Below are 24,307 nucleotides of genomic sequence, written 5' to 3'. Positions count from 1 at the left end.
TCAAATTTACAAAAAACAATTGCTGATTGTCGAATGTACTGAAATCCAATCAGAACTCTGGAAAAAAATCCCAATTTCTATGAACACCGTAGGCCAAGGGTTTATGAGGAGAGTAGCGTATCAGAAACCCTTGGCTAGCGAAGATGAGAATCCGAACATCATTGTGGGCAGAGACAAAGTTCAGTAATTCGTTGTTGAAACAAAAGTACACACGTGCTAGTTAATCAAAAATTGTTTCGAATGAAACAATTTAGTTTACTTTATTTTTTTATTCAAACAAAAGTTAAGATCATAACAAACAGTTCCGTGCTCAATGATTCTTCACTGTCAGTTATTTGCCATACTCAACATCAAAGTCAACATATTACAAAGTACATCGATGATTAATGGAATTCAGACAAACTGGTGTTTTATATAAGTACAGTTGATACTCTGTACCGACTAATCTCTAAAAATGCATGAAAAAAGTTGTCTTATTCGTGTGCCATTACAAGCTGCTTTTTGCTAATCAATATGATGGCATTTCAATATTTCTACAATGCTTCTCCACGAACAAAAAAGTGACTCTTCCGAAGGCTTTGCTGTCCGGTTTCATTCTGATTCAAAATGTAAAAAATATATCCATTGTAGGATCCCATCGGGTTGGGAAAGCAATATCCTTCTGTTTCTAACACTACCTCAGAGCGAGTCTGAAAGATTGCCCAAAAAACCGCTTCATCCACATACATGTTACTAAAACAATTGGAATGCATTGCAATGCACTGGAATGCTCAAATTTGTGCTAGTCCCCTGTCAGTTTGTCATCCGGGTCCCGCGGTGAGATTGGTTATGACGTCAGTAAGGTTAACCTCGGCTGAGGGCGGGGTGCTCGAAAGCACGTGCTTCTGCAGGAGATTGTTGTTTCCTCTCACTAAAATAATAATAATATCTTATAATTCCTCTGTGATGCTATCAATAAATGCAATCTCTTAATCTGAAACTTACGTCATCGATGACGTTTTACAATACTTTTTAGTAAGACACAATCTCCTGTAATGGCGAAATCCCGGATAACAGAAATTTAATCTCCTGTTACCAAGAACTTGCAGTTAAAAATGATGAAAGCTAGGATGATTAACTTCCTACGAGGTTTTGATATTTTTACCTATACTTTTATATCATATGTGGGTTGCTGCATTGAAGTTTCTTTCAACAATGTAGCATTGTCAAATGAACTTTAATGCAGATTAACCGTCATACATCATTAGTGATTGTTATGGAATTCAATTTTTTTTTTTTAAATGAGTTTTATTTAAAGATTATGATAGTTTTCTACGAGTTAATAAAATATTGTCAAGATACAAAGTGCAAAAACCTACCGAGATCGTCAATCTTGTCCGACATAATGAGAGAGACCATCACAAGAAGGGCACTGACCGTAAACATCGTCATGGAAACGATCATCACAGCACGAGCTACAAACTTCTGTCGTTTGGTCCGAGAGTCCACGTGAATTTGCAAATTGGCTCGTTGTGGATTTTCCCTCACCAAAAATTCACTTAATAAACTTCTAGCAACTGAAGGGTCAATATAAAACACGTTTTTATCGTGATAGTAGTTTGAATCTGTAATGATTTCTATGTCGTCATCAGAAATGCTGATTCCAGTCCAGTGACCTTGTGCTTGCCAATGACCTTGGTTTCTATGACTTGTTCCTTCGTACTGAATATATTGTCTAGATTTTACACAATTTTCACACATACACTCTCCATCATCAGCAATCATTTGTTGGTTTTCATACATTGTTTGAAGAGACTCCTCTCGGCAATTATCACAACTGCACTGAATTTCCCCATTATTAACCAATTGGTTTTCAACAAGTCCCGCTTCCTGGCGGTTATCATTTGGAATGAGTGGTTGATAAGTCAAAAAACTATCGTCTGATAATTCGGACATTTCCGTGTGTTGTCTTTCAAATTTTCCACGCTCCATGTCCTTATCAGAAAAAGTCACGCCACTGGCCGTGTCGTCATCAGACAATAATTCACTTGTTTGGCTCATTTTGAAACACCGAATACTGCAGTCACCAGATTTTGTATTGAATTCTAAAACTCAGATGTTCTCAGCTCGAAGCTACAATAAAAATCAATTGAAATTTGTTAAGTTAGCCGTAAATGAGCCTTAAACCATTTCTATTTCATTAAAACTGAAGTGTGAGGGAAAATCAAACTAATGTATGGTGCATTTATGCTACGTCTGTTGCTAAAACATGTTGTTTCCTTAATTAGTCGCAACATTCATAATTATGGCAGGTTGCCCATGCGTAAAACTTCAATCGGTTTATATTGCCTGCATCCCTGCACATCAACTGAGGATGTCCTTTTGGCTCTTTAGCAGGCACTGCAGGTTCGTTATATTTAACCATGAATGATCTCTCTAAATAGATAAGACATTGTTCCACCTGCAAGGCGATGCCTGTTTTTATGTACGAACTCAGGCATATACCATTAGATTCGATACGTTGAGCTCAGCGCAAATTTGTCGCAAGCCTCTGAAAATTCATTATTTTCTCTTTGAAATATCTCAAGCAGTACGGATTCAGTGCTAAAATTAATCTAGAGAAAAGTAAAACATCAAGAGAAACTTGTTCTTGGTTCCGCAGACAAGATCGATCCCATGATTCCCTTGGGTAATCTGAAGACAATAATTCTGGAAACATTGTAGTCAAAGTCACCATATCATTAACCATTAGGAGATCTAATCTACAGTGAATATAACGCTATACCCAATATTGTCTCCAATTTTAACATGGATGAGAAGACATCCAAAGAAAGAGTTCAATGTATTTTCAGTTAGGTGACAGGTATCTCTTTTGATGACTATGTGAAATTTTACTTTATTTCTAAAATCAGCTTTGATCGATTTTTTTTTTTAATTTCAACTTGAGTTGTTTCTATTTCAGTCTCACTGTTACAGATTAAGAGAATACCACCCAATGATAGCGGCGTTAAAGGTCAGTAATTGTAGGTATCTGCACGTGTTGAAGGATTTAAAAATAGTTGCGCGGAAACAAGGAAGATCTTTCTTAATCAATTTAAGCAACCAAGTATTATGACATCTGCTTCTTAAAAGATGTGAGAGACTCAGAGAGAGTATGCAGTTCCCTCTCCAAGAGCAAAACTAAACATGCCATTAAGGAACAACACTACGTACAAACAGTCTTCTTTTTTCAGGCATCAATAAAACAATTGATTCGCTTAAAATAAAATGGGGAAATGGCAAAAGCAAATTCAAAACAAATTCTTTGCCAAAACGGGTTTTGACTATATCTTAAACTACCCTGGCCTCTTCAACTTCCTCTTTTTCAGGTCTATGGTAACTACCATTCATGAAAATTACTTTTTTATTCATACCTGTGCAACTTGTGGAGTTTCACATTACTTGAAAAGATATTTATTTTACCCTACACATGAAATAAGACCAAACAGAGACTGGGATTTAAAGTGAGAGGATTAGCAAATTTATTGATTATATTAGTTGTTTTTAATGACGATTATTGAATAACCCCATCCTATTTTTTACAAAGTCATTGGCTCTTAATTTCACACATATGTATATTCAAAAATAACTTTTGCGTTCTATTTTTCTTTCATACTTTCTTTTACTTCATGTATTTAAATAAGAATTTTTATAAAAACGCTTATTCCAATAATATTTAAAACACAGCACAAACAGGCATTTGGTAACATTTGTTAGAAAGGTTTGTTGACATAATTTTGAGTTTTTATGAAAACTGAAATAGCAACAATACGTTTACTAATAAATTCTTTCTTTTCAATTAATTATTCCAGACTCAATGGTGTATCTTCTTTAAGTATTGTTTATTCCAAACTGAGGTATTGCATGGCTTCTGAATAGTTTCACCGAATGTTGTTTTTTCAATAACAGCAAAGAAAATTTTATCGCTCTCATTATCTTACGTTTTCATTATTTTTGGAATTAACCGATTTCCTGCCACAAGAAATAAACAATGGCTGTTTTATGTCTCCTTGTCTTTGACTGATCTGATTCGTGAGCGATAAAATAACCCGCTCCTGCACCGAAGTGAAAAAGAAGAAATCCCAAGGAGGTTAATTAATCATTGGATTTCCATGATTCCACCTTAAAAGCATAATAAATAGTACATTATACTACTAAAAGAAGGTCATAAGAACGAAATTAACATGTCTACCAAAAGATTATTTACCTCTACAGAAAGATTTTGATAGATTTCAGATGGTTCCTTTTTATGGTCAACGAACAAAATGAGTCGGTGAACTCTTTCGTCTCTTCCCTGATTGGTAACAATAATTTTGGCCAAAGAATAAATCAAAATAAATATCTTGTATCAACTGTTGAAAATGTTATAATTAAACGAATATGCCGTGAAATCAATAAAACAAACAAAATAAAACACCACAATGTACATTTCACAATTAGATATGGCGATGTATATTCCACACAACAAGGGATATCACGGCACCACGAACAAAGCCCTACTGCCGACAAAATAAAATTTTCTCCTCTAAATGGAATAATGACCGTCATAAGGATCATTATCTCGTGGCTACAACTGAATTTAATATTACTTCCCATTACACAAAAGAGGCGAAAATGGTCTTTACAAAGATAAATATCACCAATCAAAGGATCGCAGTCGTTCATAATGCACGAGAATTAAAGGTACATGTATATATGTAGATGGAAAGGTACTTCAATTGAAATATCCACAGATGAACGAAAAACTTTGGGTGGTATTGTATTTCCCAATTTTCAGACTATAGTGTGTTGCAAAGAGAAGAAAAAAATATATGTAAGGGCTGTGTTTGGCATCGGAGAACCGCTAAAAGAAGGAGTTTTAAAGGAAACCAAACTCAATGCAGTACCTTAAAATATATTCTGATAATGTAATAAAAGGAAAATATCTGAAAATATTATAAGAAAAGTAAGCATAAAGTTGAAAAGAGGGTATGAAATTATTACATTTTTCAGTAGCCTAATTGGAAGGAGGGATAGATTGTGATGAAATTTCTATTACTTTAAATACACTGAATCAGAAACTCAGATATCAACCATTTTTTGTATTTTGGACATAATTCCTTTTCATCCAAGCATGAAAAGCTTCTTCTGTTTATCGATAATGTATTTTGTTTAATTCATTGTCTTGTCAATTTTCTTGGTACTTGCTGCATATTTAATGGTATAACTCCCGTTACATTAAAGTCCCTTACGATTTTCAACGCATCCAAAATTTAAGAACAATGTACATGTGTCTTCAGTTCCTCAGTCGCCATTTAATTCCAAGTGTTAAGTAATGAAAAATTCTATATTATATTAATACATGTAGTATCAGACTTAATATCGACTAAGGTGACATATATGAAATTTTTATGAAATTTCAATGACAATATGTTCAAATGTTCTTTGCAATCCCAAAATATTAAATTTGAAAGAGATATCAGTTTTAAGGGGTTCATATTTCACTACAAGAAAAATAATTATACGTTTCATACATATCCTTTTGAATTGGTGTATTTTTTCAACTATTTCTCAAAACAATATGACCAAATGATCGCGATAGTAATTATTAAAAAACAAAATATTAAAGGAAAAAAATGTTTTCTAACAATAAAATGAAATAAAAATTAAAAAGCAGAGTACGAAACAAACGTATAAAACATTTTTAAATAGATTAAATATATTGAAAGACAGAAAATGAATTGAGATATTTAATATATACAGGATACTATATATCATAACATCTTTAAGAAAAGTAAAAGTTTTCTTTTTCTTTGAATTCTCAAGAGAACATATGTTCTTACCTCTGATCGAGCTTTCGGTGTTTCATATTGGGAAAACATATATATCCCTCTCTTCCTTTCTGATCTACACCCAATACAAGCGAGTTATGTATACACCGTATATTGATTAGATTTACAGGCTGATTCCGTATAGTCATTGAAAGTCACGTGATTTTCCCAAACATTCAGGGATTATTTTACTGTAAAGAACGCATCTCTTTTTGTTTTGTAAATTATTGATTTTAAGGAACGGAGGAAAAAATAATCAATTTATCGAATGAATTAAATTTAAGCTTAGGCACTGAAGGGAAAGTGAAATGATTGCTTTTTCACAAACAGCTGTTTATTCGGCTTTGAGTGGAGTGGAGGAGTGTGTATCTTAAATGTTTACATACTGTCAATCTGCAGAGAGGCGATAAGAATTATGTTTCTTTTATAATAAAAATAGAACTTATACACGAAAAGTTTAAGATAAAAAGGTTAACAATCTAATATTTTAAGGAACTTTAGCATGTTAAGAGCACTTTGTCCGTGTTGTCAGAGAGTAGATATATATGCTAACAAAGGATGTAGTGATCGTCAAATTACATGTGTTATTGTTCTTAAGATTTCTCAATTTATCTTTGGTATTTACTATATATTCATCTTTTAATAGTAACTATTGTCACACCAATATCTTTTTTTTTTTGCCAGTAACAATTTTCATGCGACATTTTAAAAACAATCTGGCAATCAATACTCGGGTACTAAATTCTAAAATGCTTAGTTCGGGATCTGCCTTTTTGAAACTGGTGAATATAAAAAGGCATTCCGTCTACTTTAATCATATTTTCCTACGTCATATTTCAAAATATTTCTAAAATAATCTTACACTACCGATTGCGCACCATTTGTGCGCTGATACAAGATTGGTGGTTTCCAATTGATGGTGGTCAGCAAGGTTGCAACAGGGTTAATAACCTATGATAAGGCAAATAAGATGAAACATATGGAGAGAAGGAACAGTATTCAAGATCAAAAGTCCATAAAACAATATAAAATAGATGCAGAGCAAACACGGACCTCCAAAACATCAGAGGTGGGATCAGCTGCCATGGAGGAGTGAGCATTCCCTGCCGACCGGTCATACCCGCCGTGTGCTCATTGTCATGATCGGGAAATAACTGAGAAAATCCGCCGTCAATAAAGATAAAAAATCTAACATGTACATGTAGGTCTAAGCACTGGTAAATCACACTTTCATCTGTCAAAATTTTACTAACCATCTCAAATTAAGTAGCCGTTGTGAGGATTAAAAGTCTTGTTCACCAATAGAACACATTTTTACGTCCTTCAATCTAACCCAAAATACTTTTGAACCACCAAATTCAACAGTAATTGATTTAAGAAAAAATTACCGAACATCTCCAAAGGAACAACTTGCAGAAATCAAACACACTACCCTGTCATGCTCTTTAATGGTCAAACGTTGTATACATGTTTATATCTGAAGTTTTGATTAATGCAAACATGAAGAAGACAAATTCTATTATTAATTCTTGTGTAAACTTAATTGCTTTTTAAGAAATAAGAATTGAGTTACGTCTAATAGCCTGCGGTAAAACCAGTTTGAAAATTCAAGTTCGAACCAGTCTATTCAGTCAAAATGCAATCAATACAGCCTTTTTTCATGTTGAAGCAATAAACAATTCTGATTGCTGCTTTTTTGTTGCATGCTTTTAAAACATTTGCTATTTTGTTGGTGATCATTTCTGGAGAAGCTGATTTGTTATGTTGATAATATCCTAAATTATGATGACAAAATGACAAACAAAACACTAGAAAATGCAATAAAATTTAGTCACACAATATTCCCGAAGTGATTTAAGATCGTGTTTACGAAAAACCTGTCAATTTTATGAAATGGACAATGGTGATTGCATCTTAATATAATGCATATACAGATAGTTTTAAAATACTTCTTGAAAGTCAAAGACGTCTTCAAGCGGTCCTTACAATTATTGGTAAAAAAAAGAAACCGTTTATAAATTTTAAATCTTGTAAAGTGTAAATCTTGTAAAGTGACAAACCAAGCGTTATAAGCTCAGGTAATACACATATATAAAAAATAAATAGGGAACATGCATCTGTCTTTCATATTTATTTGAATTACCTAATTCTTACCAATACAAGGCTTCTATCTTTGGCGTGGGACGCTTAATTTAAAGGTCGAAACACTTACTACAAAATTTTCTCGCCTGTACACCCTGCTCTCTGGGTAACCATTGTAAGCTAGTTCATACGATATCAGTTCTCCCCTGGTTTCAGCGGGAGACGCAGATATAAGTCATTCAGCTGTCAAACGTTCGTAAATATTTGATGAACTATGGATGAACTGAATATGATTCTATATAAATAAGTTTCGAGTGTTAGATTTCGATTCAATAAACTACGGTATGTTTTATGAGATTTTATTTTGAGAAAATGTAATTAAACATTCATAAAACTTAATCCCTCCACGTTGTGAAACATTTGATGGTTGTCGATAAAACTTCTGAAATAGAACTCAGGTTTTAAACTGATCTCAGCTTTTTCGATACACAGTTGTGGCTTGAGAAGTTCTGTTTACCCAATGAAGTAACACAAATAAAACTGACAAGGTAGTATAGCGAAGAATTACCAGTAATTACTTTAACACCAACTAATTAGACGCCGTGAAAATTAGAAGCTATGAAAACCTTTGTAGTAATTAAAGTATCAGAAGACAATTTGTTTGAAAAAAAAACTATGTTCCATATTATCAAATTGTGAAGATTTCAGAAAAGATATCTAATTATCAATTTATAGTTTTGTTATTTATTTTAATCAGTGAGGATAATGCATAAAAATAATAAGATACTAAGGGTATTTAACCATGTGTATAGTTTCAACTGCCACTTATGTAGCAGTAAAAATATACAATCATTTCCCGTGATAAATAAAACGCCAGGTTTTGGACATTATTGAAAGCTGCTTTTTCAACAAAAATGGAGTTCGTAAATTTAATTACCTTAGCACTGGTCAAAAGCAAAAGTATTTGTTTAAATACTCTATACAAGTACTCTTAAATCGGTATCAAAGAGAAGATGTTTGAGTTTCTGATTGACAGTATCTATGTGGTCTTTGGAGACCAGGTCTTCCAACAATTTATTGGAATTTCCCATGGGTAGCAATGCACTCCATTATTAGCAGACCTAGGAATCTCATTGGCAATTTGATGACCATTTATTCCTGAAACATAAAGGCAGCAAACGTGAAATTCGACACTTCTGATATTTCTAATGGATCATCTAGTTTATATGATGATATTACAAGGGTATTTTACAAAAACTTTCAGAATGAAATGAAATATAAATCACAAAATCAAAAATTATTTGGATTCGAAGTAAGAAATTTTCAAAATCTTTGGTTCTTTGGTCTAAATCTTCCAAATTTTTATTTATTTGGGGTGTCCGTTTATTGTTTACTTGCAAGAAGTAATAGATATGAATTATTAATCTGAGAAAAGGAAATTGAACAATTTTGTCAATCACACTGGCAAAAATATTTTCGTTTCATTTTAAGCAAATTAAATTTAAATGGATGTTATCCCACTATCACCTGCATCACCTGCATATGGTCTTTACATTTCCTAACTTATTCGATGCTAAAGAGCATGCTCAGAGTGTGATAGATTTTTAAGCAGGTACTGACAGATAAGTTGATGTTACAGGGATTTCAACAACCTCGTTTAAAGTCATCATTTGTTTATACTTTATTTGTATCATTCCAATTGTTTACCTTTTGTTTCATTCTGTATTCGACTACTGATTACTAGTATTTCATTAACCTGATCAAAACGTGGGCTCATGACGGGTGTGACCAGCTGAATGGGGATTGCTGAATCATCTGTAGCACCTGATCTCATCTTCTGAATTTCCAGGGTTTTATGACCTCTTCACAAATGTGCAATTTTTTAAAAAGATTTTTATAGATCGATTAATCAACTGTTCACCTATGAAAATGACTTCTCAACGTTATCGTACTTTATATGAGGCATTCAAAACAGGAATCATTTCCTTTTGTTGAAGATCAAATTTCACGCATAAAACCAAGACTGTGTTTCATAAACTTTTCTTTGCTTCTTTGTTTTAACATTCTTAGGTTCATGACAAAAGGTGCAATATATAATTAAGAACATTTCTTCAAGTAACACGGAAAAGTTAGATTACTAAAAATATACATGAGTATATTGCTAATTATTTTTTTCATTAATATTATATTCTATTCTCGTAAGGGCGCCAACCTCTAGGACTTCTAGTATTTCATTCATTTCGGGTGTTTTTGTTTTGCTGTATACTTTGAATGCCAGTCTTGTCACAAACCTGCAGATGTTTCTGGCGTTGCTTTATATTAGATCTCTTGTAGGTGTAAAACTAACTCGGTATGGCCCTCAGATGAAATCGATACGGAGAGGAGAGGATATTCTCGACGTCTATAATAACGGATAATCTGAAATGGAACGAAAGGAATCCTAAATTGACATAGCCAATGAATGTTTTATAAGTTCAAATTGATTTTCTCAGTTGGATTGTTCCGAAATTTATCGTAGGAAAATTAATTTGAGGTGGGAATGGCCTTTATAACTTGTCCAGGAAATGTCGAGATAAGAGTAAATTTTGTCGCCCGGAAAGCACAGCGTCTATCTATCTGTCTGTACTTAACACTTTAGAATTTTAAAAATGTCAGAGATCGATTTTATGTTTAACTCAAGTACATGTATTGATCTGCAATTTTTCTTTTGTAAAACAACAGAGTAAATTATTTCTTAATCTTGGTCTCTTACCTCCAAATAAAAACTAAAATAAAGCATCAAATGCTCAATTATAAGACAGTGACTTAATGATCTGAGATATTTTTGGAGACCAAGTCTTCCAACAATTCATATCATTACTAAGGGTACCAGTTGTGGTCCTTTTTGTATTCTTTGAAACAGAATGTGTTCAAAATTTTTTTATAAAAAGAAGAAAACACTTGCTGTGGACTTCAACTCGACATTTAGATATATCGTATAATATATTTTTTATACAATATAATGTATTATTATATGATTAAATAATTTCCATCTTTCTGATTGGCTGAGATCCAATTATGTTAGAAAAATACTACGTTGTATTGACCTACACGTGACGTTCCAGGTGAATACAAGGATTTATTTCCTCTACATTGATCTAAAAATAGATCGGGAAATTCCAAATTGATACAAATTGTTTTGGAAAGCTATTTAAACGATCGACTATGACTTTTTTTTTACTTGTGAACAAAACATAAGCGAATATATATATTTTGGGCGAGGGTGGTAAGAGGGGATGCAGGGACCCCCTTCCAACACTTTTACTGAACAACAATTTTTACATTTTGGCAGTCAATTTTCCCTGATAATACTCCTTCCTTTCAAAATCTATTCTATAAAAAAGACTGACATTATATATTTTTTTCATGACAACTAAAATTGATTAAAAAAAACATTTCAAATTGATACGACTGGTAAGGTTTATTTACATTTTAATTCTGCTTTTCTCCCTTGTATTTGGCTAGGACTTAATTAAATGCAAACAAGTAATGAGCTGTATCATTTTTCAGTGAATCATAAAATAAAACAATTATTGCTGTTTTTTTCGGTCAATACAATGATTTAGCCATCTTCGAAGTACAATATTCACCTCGCCCTTCGGGCTCGGTGAATATTGTACTCCTCAGGTGGCTAAATCATTGTATTGACCTCAAAATACAGCAATAATTGTATATTGCCGATTAACAATAATAACAATGATTGTTATTACATCCATATGTTGACACGATACATCCAAGTGAGCTTGAAATAAAACCACAGAGTCTGACAAATTTGTTTCATATTTGAATACTGAGTATATAACTAGAAAAAGGCGTTAAATGTAATCTAACAACAAAGCCTCATGATAAAGGTGATGATTTTACGTTTTTGATCGTCAACTAACCTCACTTAAGCAGCAATATACCCATATCACCTGCATATATACGGGGTTTATATTTCTCAATTGATTTGATACGCAAGAGAATCTTCTACGTATGAACACTTTCTTAAACTGTTATTGACAAACAGGTTTCTGATACAAGAATATCAGCAATCTCGTTTAAAGTCATAATTTCGTAAATTATATGGTCAATGCAATTACCTTGTCAGCAAGAAACAATCTATCAATGAGTCAAATGCTGACTGACGTTTTTCATACTGATTGTAATTTCATTAATTACACACTGAGTTGACCATGGGTTTTTCGGTTATTTCCTGAACATAACAATAAGCGCATGGCAGATGTGGCAGGTAAGCAGGGAATGCTCACTCCTCCATGGCACCTCACCCCACCTCTGATGTTTTGAAGGCATGAGTTTTCTCTGCTCTCGATCTATATTGTTTAATGGACTTTGATCTTGAATACTGTTCGTAATCACCATATATCATCTAAGTCTAAAAAGAAATCTCCGTCATGTATTTTTAATAATGCAATCAATCATTTTCCGATCATGACGAGAAGCATACGGCGGGAGTGACCGGTCGGCAGATGATGTTCATTCCTCCATGGCATCCGATCCCACCTCATCAAAAATTATGAATCTTCATAGTAATGTAAAATAGAGTTACTCTCATGTTACATTGATCCTTATTCGACTTTTGAAAAATGTGCCGTATCGTTGTTTTAACAAAACTTTTAAATTTTTAGCTTAATTTAGAACTTTGATAGACAGATTATATTTACAGGTTTAAGACATAAATAAGTGTCTAGTTATATATTTACAATAGAAATTAAAATTTATATGCATTGGAAAGGGAAATCCATTTACTCTTTTGTAAATGGATAAAAAAAAATTGTCGTCACACATGTACAAAATAAATAATCTATTCTCGACTACAAGAAAATTTAAAATCTTTCCTTGTCTTGAACCCCCACCCCACCCCCACCACCACACACACAAACATGCACACCCGCCCTCACACACACACAAACACACACACCCTCCCTCACTCACACACACACACACACACCCTCTCCCTCTCACACACACACACACCTGGAAAGAGTTTTGAGTTTTGCTTGTCAAATTTTTTCGGTGAAATATAAACAGAAATAATCTGTCTTTGGTCACAAAATTTATTACGCAAAAAAAAAACAATTGATGGAAAATAAATATTAGTAAACTAAATACGACTAAATGATAATGTACAATTTTGTTAAACAAGGACATTAAATAATGGTCATAAAATATATATACGAAATACTGATTATAAAGAAAGTTGTGGAAATTCCTGAAACTTCAACTTATCTGTCAGGATCTTGCCCTGGTTTTAAAACTGATCGTTCTCACAGCATGCTCTTGGGTGAAGATCTAGAATACTTTTGGCAACGTTTAAATCATAAGTAATGATATGGACAATAATTACTATCATCATACATGAATAAGGAATGTTAAAGATAGTAAAGCTTAAGTCTTCTCGTTCCTTATACAATTTAGTTGCTAGCTGGTCCTTAGCATCTATAGTCAGTATCATTAACAAATATGAAACAGACGCAGCAGTTTGTTTAGTTGTACACAGTACATGCTCCGAGGATTCTTTATATTAATGCGATAAATCAGGGTACTGTTGGTCCTTAGAATCTTTAAGATATTATCAAGTTGAACGCATTTCTCTTCGGTTCCTTGTTGCAGTCCCCGCCTTTGCCATGGGGAATAATCATGTTTTAATTTGTAACACCAAGTTAAATTAAGGATTCTAGGATAAAAATTACGAAGTGGAACTGTAGAGGCCCATACGTGAAAACGTTAACACACAGACAAACAGACGGACAGAGAACAAGGACTAAAACTGGTTAAACAGGCTCATGTGGGCGTTTGTCTTGAGTGTCCAAAACCTTTTTTCTCAGTAAAAAAAAAACAAAATGAACTCTGAATTTATTTATTTCTTAAACTATGAATATTTTTAGGTACTAAAATCCATATCGTATGGGTATAAAAAATAAATTAATTGGAACCTTCTTAAGAATTTTATGGGAAACTCGTGATAAGAGGTGCTTAAACTTTATATGACCTATATGTCATGCATTATTACTGGAAATTTTACTATTCCTAAATCCTTATGTTTTGACAAGTCACGCATAGCCTAAGTCGTTCTGAAATAAATTTTCGAATACATGAAATATATAGTCTCTCTCAGGTTATCGGACTGTTTAACAATATTTTTTTTATAAAAGTTATTCGAATGTTTTCCTTTTTAAACACAAAGCAATAATAAATTCATATGTGTTGTCACTTTCAACTAAGAATTTAATTAACTTTGTTCCTGGTTATTTATACAAATAACCTTTCTTCCTGTTTAATTAGACTTGTGGATTAAGCAAAAGTTTATTAATAAAAAAAAAAGCGAAAAAAAATCTGTCGTTAAAAAAATTCATATTTATTTGCTTAATTGTATTGTCATGTAGCTTCAATCCTTCATCAATAAAAGGAGCACTTTCCCAAAGGTATTCCAATCCCACTCAGTTCAACGTGATCTCGTAAGTAAAGCCAATGTGATATTTAGCTATATAGCTTTGTCACAATGATATTTAGAAACTGATGCATATTGAATTTATCATCAAAGATAGTTCAGATGTATTTATTTGCTGTGTATAGTTCTGAGAGATAAGAGAACTTGAAAAATATATTATCTTTGGCGAAATATTTCGTCAATTCTGCTATAAACATGCCATGTCAATCCTGGCATTTTATACATGACGGAGATTCGTTTAGACTTAGATGAAATATGATGAATGCGAACATTATACTCAAGTTCAAAGTCCATTAAACAATACAGATCGAGCGCAGAAAAAACACGAACCTTAAAAGTATCAAAGGTGGAATCAGGTGCCATGGAGGAGTGAGCATCCCCTGCTGACCGATCACACCCGCCGTGTGCTCCTTGTCATGATCGGAAAAAAAGGAAAAATCCGTCGTCAATTCACTGTGTAAATGATGGTCTTACAATTAGTATGAAAAAAGTCAGTCAGCGTTTGACTCAATGATAAATCGTATTTGCTGACAAGGTCATTATTTAGACCATAGAACTTACTAAGTGGTGGCTTTTCACGAGACTGCTGGTATTCTTGTTTCAACAACTTGTTAGTTATTCTACCACGATTATTGCTGAGATCAAAGAAATTCCGCGGAAATTGTTCTCCAATAAATCAGGAATGTCATCAAAAAAATATCAGATCAGAAATATGTAACAAATATATTATACTTATTTAGACTCATCGATGTGTCGTCTTTTGCAGTCCAAACACTGTGTAAATTGCATAAAGAAGCTGATAAAGAATAGCTGGGCTGTTCCACGGACCTCCCTACATCATATTTTAGCTCCATGAATTTGGTGATAATATAATAGGAAACTGATTTTGTTTTTGCACATTCATAGAAAATAATAAATTTATGATACAGACAGATGTATAATAAATAAAAGCTATTTATGTCTTCTAATGCTAGGCAAGCTCATCGCAGCTAGTTTTTGCTAAACTTTTATAAACCAAATAAAACACTTTCATAGAGATGAAATATGTCATTGTTCTGTTTAACTAAGAGCTAGAAGGACTATATGCAGGTGAAATTGGTACATTGCTACATAAGTGAGGGAAGTGAGGGAAGCGGTTGATAAGTTCAAGTCATCACGTTTATCATAAAGCTTTGTTGTAAGATTACCTTTGCGTCTTTTTCTAGTAAAATATCCAAATATGACATAGATGTGCCAGCCAGTCTCTGTGGAGGTTTTTTTTTATTTTAAGCTCAACAGGATATATCGTGTCGACATTCAAGAATGGAAATTACCATTGTTATATAATTGACAATACGTCGTCGATATATCTAAATGTCGACTTGAAGGACACAGCAAGTGTTTTCTTCTTTTCATGTTTAAGATTTTAAAGAAATTCTGCTTTATATGAATACAAAATTAGGTCTCTTTGTTTTTATTATTATGAAATGTTCTTTTATCTGCCAAGATATAGTTCCAGTGTTCTGAAATCGAGTATTCATTTCATATCTGGCATATTCAGATGAAATGTATCATTGGACATTTCGAAATTTACCTTGAATATTTTTACTAATCACTACCAAATCCTACAATTCTTTTATCAATTAATAAGCTGCTATTGTTCAATCTGATTGATCTATATGGATAATAAATTATGTACTTGTGTCAATTATAGCTATGAGTGATATGATTATGATCAGATGAACTGAGCTTTGGTCCACTATATTTGTTGTTTACTAGTATATAAAAATATAATCCTTACCATTTCCTTGTAAAACAAAATTAATAAATCATGTCATGTAATACTAAGTTTGTCAACTAGAGAATCAGTCATGTCTTTAAATACGATTTTTTGTTAACATTAAATGATTTAGAATCGGGACGCGTTTGCCCTTGATATTGCTCAACCCAAAAGAGAAATAAAGGTCTGCAAATCTTAAGGCAGCTTTAGTTACATGGCTTTTGTATATTACTACCAATAGTCCACCTCCATGACTTTGCGACAAGCACACGCATTTGAATAAGTATGATATATCAATAGATTGTGTGAAATTAATATTCCTCCCATACAGGCCAATGAAGCTCTTGGGTGACTAAGTAAAGCAAGAGAACTATTAACATCGCAGGAATAGCTACGAAGCCAGAGTAATTATACAAAATGTCATCACAGTTTGCGGTATGTAGGATAAAATTGTATTAACATTCCTTAGCAGATGATGAAAGTTAAGATAAATTTCCATTTTATAAAATAAAAGATGTGCCAGATTATGTTTTCAGTTAATATTGTGTACAATTAAAGTGTGGAAAAACATATAAGTAAACGATTTTCAAACACGTCCTTTTACAACATTGATTTCTCCTTTGAAATGTATAAAACTCATTTATACCATAGATGTGCTCTACTTTATACGTGTGTCCCTGAAACATGCATCTCTATGTAATAAAAAAAATCATTAAAATTTGCATTTTAAGCTTTCTTCCTCATTAATTTAATTAATTAGTAAATTATTTTTATTAATTGTCATTATTTATTTAGTTTGTTACATAATTGTATTTTCTTCGTCTTGCTCTTCAAATTTTCCTGCAAAATAAAAGAAGAAGTGGTTTAACAGAGTCCAAAAGCAATTTAAACAATAATATATCCCTTAGTATGATTTTCTTTATGAAATCATTTGGAATATTATGAGATGAACGAAATTAATAATATTAGAGAATAACGTGCGAATAAAATGCACCTACATGTAATAACGCGCGGTAATCAATTTATCGACACGGTCATGTGCTGTTATAGGACCAATGACATCCAAAATAAGAATTTAATGCTTAAATCATTACCTATTTGCTGACTATGATATCTTTTAGTGATGTCTGCACATGCAGCGTCCATCCACACAATGCCACCCTGAGGAGCAATGTGCGTGCTGTGTTGAACAGTCGGCCTGGGTTACGCATGCTGAAAAGGTCAACAGAGGTCAAGTACACCAAGTCTTTATATATAATGCAGTACTATAATTAACATACAGTATATACCATAATTTTGCATATTATTTAATTGCTAGACATAAAATATATGTCCTAGAACTGTGATTAGGAATATTTGAAAAATTTTGTGAAACTCCTCTCTAATTTAAACAAACAATTGGACCTTTAGGAAGTTTTACTTTTGACGAGACGGACGACTTTCATTTTATTGTTCAGGTATGCAGGACTACGGTGAATTTCGTCAGATTTCTACCTAAACGTTCTGTTATGGCACGCCGATTGGTTCAAAAGTATTTTCTGCACGACTTTTAAACAAAAATTACACGAGTTAGTCAAAACTTACACAAAGCGCGGAAAATACACACAAAGTTATTGAAATTTACACAAATTATACAAAAACTACACAATCAACAAAATATTTACACGATATAACGAGAAAATTACACAAACGTAAAAACGAAAACTGCACAAGTGAGAATACAACATCAACATAATATACGACGCATCCTCATTGCGCACATTTCATTAATATTCATTAGAGAACAGATCAGTGTGGCTTGGAAGCTTGAAACGTTATAAAACAAGAGGATGAGTATGTGTTAACAATATTAATCTTTTAAAAAAGATTCGGTCTTTCAGAATTACGCTAGACTCTCAAGAATATGCCTAACGTGTTATATACATGTAAAAATTGACAGGCACTTGAACAATGGCTGTTCCATCATTTTTACATACGATGACATATTCATCTTAAAATCAATAGTTAACAAATTTTATTTTACTTTGAATGATTTTTAATACAGATATAGATATAAACAATAAAATGCTTTCTTTTGTTGTTCGTACGGGAATTAAAGTCGCAGCAATTGCAAAAAAAAATTACATAATCCCGTACTAACAACGAAAGAAAGCATTTTATCATTTAAATTGGATTGTTTTTAGAGCAAACAATTCCCTTTTACTTATACATTAAATCTGAGATAAATTTATGTACGTTATAACATGTTCTTTAAAAAAAATGTACTCACATCCATGTCCGTGACCTCCACCACCATGTGACGGGTTGCACGTGCACTGGCCGGCCTGACACATGACGTCATATCCGCTATCACAGATAACATGTGAACAATCATCGTTATGTTGGCACATCTCGGACATTACCAGTGCTATAATTATATAATCAAGAGAAAGATGGTAATTTTACATACAATGTATGCAATCTTATATATGGTTTCTTTGCTTTTTCAAAGATTCAACAAGCCATCTCTTTTACAATTAAGACATACTTATGCTGAGAAATAGTCTGTCATCGGAACATTCTAATATGCCCCGTATAAAGTACCTTTCACAAATTAACACGAATGTTTCTTTGGTTCCAATATATAAATATATATTTGAATCAGGACATTTCCTGTTCTGAAAAATCGTAACAATTTAATTAAGTGGTCAGCCTTTTTGCCTTAACTAGAATCAGATTGGCATGACTCCTGTGCTTTATACATGTATCATTGTTCATTGAGAAAAAATGTGAAGATAACGACAGTATTGGAACCTTCTTAAATTATAGTATTCGAAAATGTTTTGAAGAATTTCATTTTGTAAAAATTGTGTAAAACACAAATCCATTAAAATTTAACAGCAGGGATCAGATGCAGAGAAGGAGTAAGCATCCCATTTGACAGGTAATCCTTTCTAATCCTTTTGAATTTGTCAATAAAATATATTCAATTCATTTGACAGGTTACACCCGCCATAAGCCCTAGGTATTTTGTCAGGTAGACGGAATAGTCTGATTAGGGATTTAAAAAATGGCCTAAGTTTGTATGAAACACGACAATCAACATACAGCTTTATTTTCAAACATAGTCATTATATCGACCTTCAGGAATATATGTATATTTTATTTTATTAGAACCAGCTGAAACCAGCAATCGGCGTCTACATAATAAAGTTATTTAATAAAAGGTGGAAAGAATATTTTGATTCGTTTTTTTTTTCAAATTCAAATGTCTTTAAAATTCATGACAGAAAAGTAGTTTTTGGTATAAACATGGTTTTGTTATTAGTATTAGCGTGTTAATTGGTTCATGTTTAACTATTAATGTACATACCTGCAAGAGAGCAGATGGTGATCACAAACAAGGTCTTCATGTTTTCTTTCAAACCTTGGAACTTGAGCTTTCAAATTGCTGATGGAAATGTCAGCGTGCCCTTATATATCTGACAACAACCTTGGCCAAATCTTAAGTCCTACAGCATGTCCCATGGAATGGTTTACAGATTACGGGTTTCTATGATTAGAATATTGGTCAGTCTACGTGAAACCGACATCATTATGCAAGGTCACCAAGGTCAAACATGTCAAAATAAGAACAGGCAACAATTTGATAAAGTCAGTCGATGGGTTAGGATAATTTTGAGAAATTACTCAAAAAACTAGTATGTCCAAATGAATCAGTCTGACATTAGACATTGTATATACTGTAAATCACTTTTTATTCGCGAGAACTCTATTTTCGCGTAATTACGCGAGTCTGTCTGCTCGCGAAAATTTTATTCTCGCGTATATTTGTATTATCAATATTTATATAAAACAAAAACCACAACTCGCGAAAAAACTAGTATGTCCAAATGGATCAGTATATCATTAGACATTGTATATACTAGTACATTGTGTGCACTGTCTGCAGTCGACATTATTAGTTTTATTCAATAAAAATGGAAACCGTTTTCGTAGATTTTGTCAAGAAAATTTAATTTGAATTAATGTACACTGATAAAAAATAACTAGTTAATGTCACGAAGAAAACTAGTAGATTCACTGTCCATACAATCACTATTTTAATAGTAGTTTTACCAGATATTGGTATATTTACTAGATAAGATTAGTACATGTATAAATTTAGAATTGATGAGTAACTTTCACTAGGTATCTAAGTATCTATACGACCTCCGCTCCACAACTCACTATCTTAACCAGTAAACTGAAAGTTTACTAATCACGACCAATGCTTTACGAAACACACTAGTTAAATTCACTAGGTTTTTCTTTCAGTGTACGAATTTTATATATTTATTAACAATTATGAAAAACAAATACGCAGTCAAACATTACTAGGTAAGATGTATTGAATTCATAGAAAATATAGCTGACTGTATAGATTATACTATACTTTAGCAAAATTATGGGGTTTCAACTCAAATGAACCAAGTCTCAAGTGAGTGTTTTTAATCGCAATTTGTCTGACATCTGTATACATGTCCGCCTTTAAACTTTTTTACTTCTCTTTCAAAACTGTACCGGGTCTGAGCATCATCAAAACTTACAAAAAAGCATCCGTGAATAAAAGAGATTTTAATTTCTTCAGACGAAGAGCCACGTCCTCTCTTAAGCAAAGATTGCTAAGAATTTGTCCGACTGGCATCTTTTTACAAATTATTTTAAATTCTTCTTACATGTATAAAGAAAGGTTTTTTTAAGAAAAAATAGCATACATTTCAGTTGGTTAAAGACTGTCCCGGGACAGGTCAGATCTCAATAGGGTATCAAACTTATACATGGGGGAAAAACCTAAAAAGATCTTAAAACAGCAGTACAATATTCATTTTGATATACAAAACATTTTCAAATAAAGTAGGTTTAAATTTATCGAAGTAATGTCAAAATTTTACATAGAAATACTGTATACGAAAAAAATTCCTTAACTACAAAAAATCCTTAGAATGAAACATATGGAGATAACGAACAGTATTCAAGATCAAAAGTCCATAAAACAATACAAATAGGAACAGAGCAAACGCGGACATCTAAAACATCAGACATGGGTTAAGTTGCCAAGGGGAAGTTAGCATCCTTTCCGACCGGTCACATCCGCCGTGCACGGGAAAAACCGTCGTCAATTCGTTGTAAAAATAATGGACTAACAATAAATATGAAAAAACGTCAGTCAGCATTTGACTCGATGATAAATCGTATTTGCTGACAAGGCCATTGTATCGACCATAGAACTTACGAAATGATCGCTTTAAACGAGACTTCTGATATTCTTGTTTCATCAACTTGTTTGTCAATAATTTACCTCGCTTTATAAATTGTTCAAACGTAGTGCATGCTCTTGCGTATCGAATCAACTGAGATATACATTTATAAACTCCGTATGCAGGTGATGAAGGCACTATTAGTATATTGCTGCATAAGTAAGGGAACTTGACAATAAAAATGTTAAAGTCATCACGTTTATCATAGAGCTTGGTTGTTTGAGGTTAATGGTTATAACATTAACGTCTTTTTCAAATAAAATATCCAAATATGAAACAGATGTGTCAGACTCTGTGGTATCTTTTATCTCAAGCTCACCGGTATTTATCGTATCGACATAAGAATGGAAATTACCATTATTAATTGACAATACGTCGTCGATATATCTAAATGTCGAGTTGAAGGCCACATGCATCAAGTGTTTTCTTCTTTTCATTAAGATTTTGCACAAATTCTGCTTCATATGAATACAGAAATAGGTCTGCTAATAACGGGGCGCAATTGGTACCCATGGGAGTTCCAATAGATTGTTGGAGGACCTGGTCTCCAAAATCCACATAAACATTGTCAATCAGAAACTCAAGCATCTTTTTGATATCAACTTCAGAGTATACTCATGTGTACAATCAGAATGTTTTTTAACAAAATAATTTTGCAAATGACCAATTACAAGGTAATTAAATTTACGAGTTCCATTTTTATTGAAAAAGCAGCTGTCAATGATATCAAAAAGCCTGGACTTTATTTTATCATGGGGAATGGTTGTGTATAAAGTTGAAAAGTCGTGAGTTTTTAAGCTGTTCTTGTAATTTGAAATTGCCCAAAAGTTCCTTGGAACTTTTAAGTATCCACATCTGATTATCACCTCTTTTTGAATATACTGTTGCACAGTACTCTTGAAGTTTCTCCTTCACTACTGTTAATATCTTAGTGAGAAGTAAAGAAAGAGGCTTGGTTGAACATTTACTAGAATCCGCAGTGTATCTTTCTTTGTAAGTATTCTTATGTAGTTTCGGAATTCAACACTGTAAAAAAAATAACTAGTTAAAGTCACGAAGAAAACTAGTAAATTTACTGTCCATACAATCACTACCTGAAAAGTAGTTTTACCAGATATTGGTATATTTACTAGATAAGATTAGTAAATTAGTAGAATTGATAAGTAACTTTCACTAAGTATCTAAGTATCTATACGACCCCCGCTCCACAACTCACTATCTTAACCAGTAAAATGAAAGTTTACTAATCACGACCAACGCTTTACGAGGCACACTAGTTAAATTCACTAGGTTTTTCTTTCAGTGAATGTATATGGTAGTTCAAATTCATTTTGGTTCTTTGGGATATTAAAAATATTCAAAACTGACATATGATATTGAAGATTTTCTTCCTTAGAAAGGGAATTAAAAGTATACAGATATATGTACGTATAGTAGTTTCCAATAAATGTTCTACCGAGCCTTTTTATTAACTCTGCACAACTGCATTAACAGCAAAAGAGGAAACTTAAGAAAAAAAACTTAATGACTACTGTACAACATTACAATATTTTCGAGAATTGGTATTATCAGATGTAGATAATTAAAATTACTAGGAACTTTGGAAATTTGGAACCTTAATTCATTTTTGATAGTTTGCCCTATCATGACAAGGAGAACGGGGGTGTGATTGGTCGACATGGAATGAAAACTCCTCCCTGACAACTGATCCTGTAGCTCTGATGCTTTGGTCTGATTCCAATTTGTATTGTTTCAAATGAAGTTTAGAGTTTGATAACTTTCATCTCCATATTTCATTCTTCTTCTTATGAACAGAAAGGTCATAATAAGTCATATTAAGATGGAACCATCTACGATATAGTGTAGATCCAAGTTTGTTCCAGGATGGGGCTACAGTAGGGGATTTAGATGTGTTTCTTCTCCTGCAAAAGTGAAATGTTTAAAAATAGGTCAGGATATCCCACTGGACTTTTAAAAACTGAAGACACGATCTGTCATATCCGTTTTATATTCCCACTCAACTGAGTCAAACGCTTTCTGAAAGTCAGCAAATAACAGTATACCCGATTCATTGTTTCTTTCCCAGTATTCAAAGATATCTAAAATAAGTCTTGCATTACTACCTATATATCGTCCTTTTATATACCCAGACTGATCCGGGTTAATTAATTTATTTATAATTTTTTTTAAACGCCGAGAGAAGACGTCAGTTGAGTGGGAATTTTTGATTCAATCAATGAAGAAGTTTAACTTCGGTGACAACTTTGTCAGATGGATCAAAGTCTTATATACAAACCCTTACTTTCACATAAAAAATAATGGCTGGATTTCTAGAAAATGTCAGATGAATAGAGGTATCAGACAGGGGTGTCCCGTCTCAGCTATATTATTTCTATTCGTAATGGAAATCTTATCTACAAAGGTAAATAAATCAGATAATGTTCAAGGTTTTAAAATATGTAATACGCAAAAGGAAATAAAATGCATACAGCATGCGGATGATAGTACTTTTCCAGTCAAAGATGAAGAATCTCTTAAACATGTAATTAAAATCATTGAAGATTTCGGGTCGATTTCCGGCACAAAGTTGAACTTATCAAAAACAGAATGTATTCTATTGGGAGATCTTAAAGAAGACATGGAAGGGGAGACATCTCTACATGGTGTCAGAATTAACTCTAAAACAATAAAATGCCTCGGCATATACATCGGGCATGACGAAGCAGAAAGAAATGAGAAAAACTGGCTATGCAAATTAAGAGAATTTGAAAAAATACTTGACTCTTGGCGAAGCAGAAAATTAACTATTTTTGGAAAATGTCAGATTATAAATTCTCTATTAATTTCAAAAATATTATACACTGCTTCC

General features: G+C 32.7%; 3 protein-coding genes across 3 annotated transcripts in view; all 3 read right to left on the bottom strand.

Annotated features, from left to right (window-relative positions):
* Window positions 1–24,307, bottom strand: part of LOC134253414 (uncharacterized) — a 230,129-nt gene that overhangs the window by 148,084 nt on the left and 57,738 nt on the right. The gene's annotated exons all lie outside the window — the stretch shown is intronic.
* Window positions 217–6,106, bottom strand: LOC134253385 (uncharacterized). The gene is made up of 3 exons (XM_062735908.1): window positions 5,841–6,106; window positions 1,359–2,112; window positions 217–910 (listed from the first exon to the last, which is right to left on the bottom strand). Exons 2-3 carry the CDS (start codon window positions 2,038–2,040, stop codon window positions 801–803), a joined length of 792 nt encoding a protein of 263 aa, XP_062591892.1. The 5' UTR covers window positions 2,041–2,112; window positions 5,841–6,106; the 3' UTR covers window positions 217–800.
* On the bottom strand, window positions 17,257–19,611 carry LOC134253413 (serine protease inhibitor Cvsi-2-like). The gene is made up of 3 exons (XM_062735939.1): window positions 19,512–19,611; window positions 18,429–18,566; window positions 17,257–17,371 (listed from the first exon to the last, which is right to left on the bottom strand). Exons 1-3 carry the CDS (start codon window positions 19,549–19,551, stop codon window positions 17,277–17,279), a joined length of 273 nt encoding a protein of 90 aa, XP_062591923.1. The 5' UTR covers window positions 19,552–19,611; the 3' UTR covers window positions 17,257–17,276.

This window comes from Saccostrea cucullata, unplaced genomic scaffold, assembly GCF_032062105.1.
Source record: "Saccostrea cucullata isolate Sc308-1 unplaced genomic scaffold, CSIRO_AGI_Scuc_v1 ctg68, whole genome shotgun sequence".
In the NCBI taxonomy this organism is placed as follows: domain Eukaryota; kingdom Metazoa; phylum Mollusca; class Bivalvia; order Ostreida; family Ostreidae; genus Saccostrea; species Saccostrea cuccullata.
This window is presented reverse-complemented; position numbering and strand designations above follow the sequence as displayed.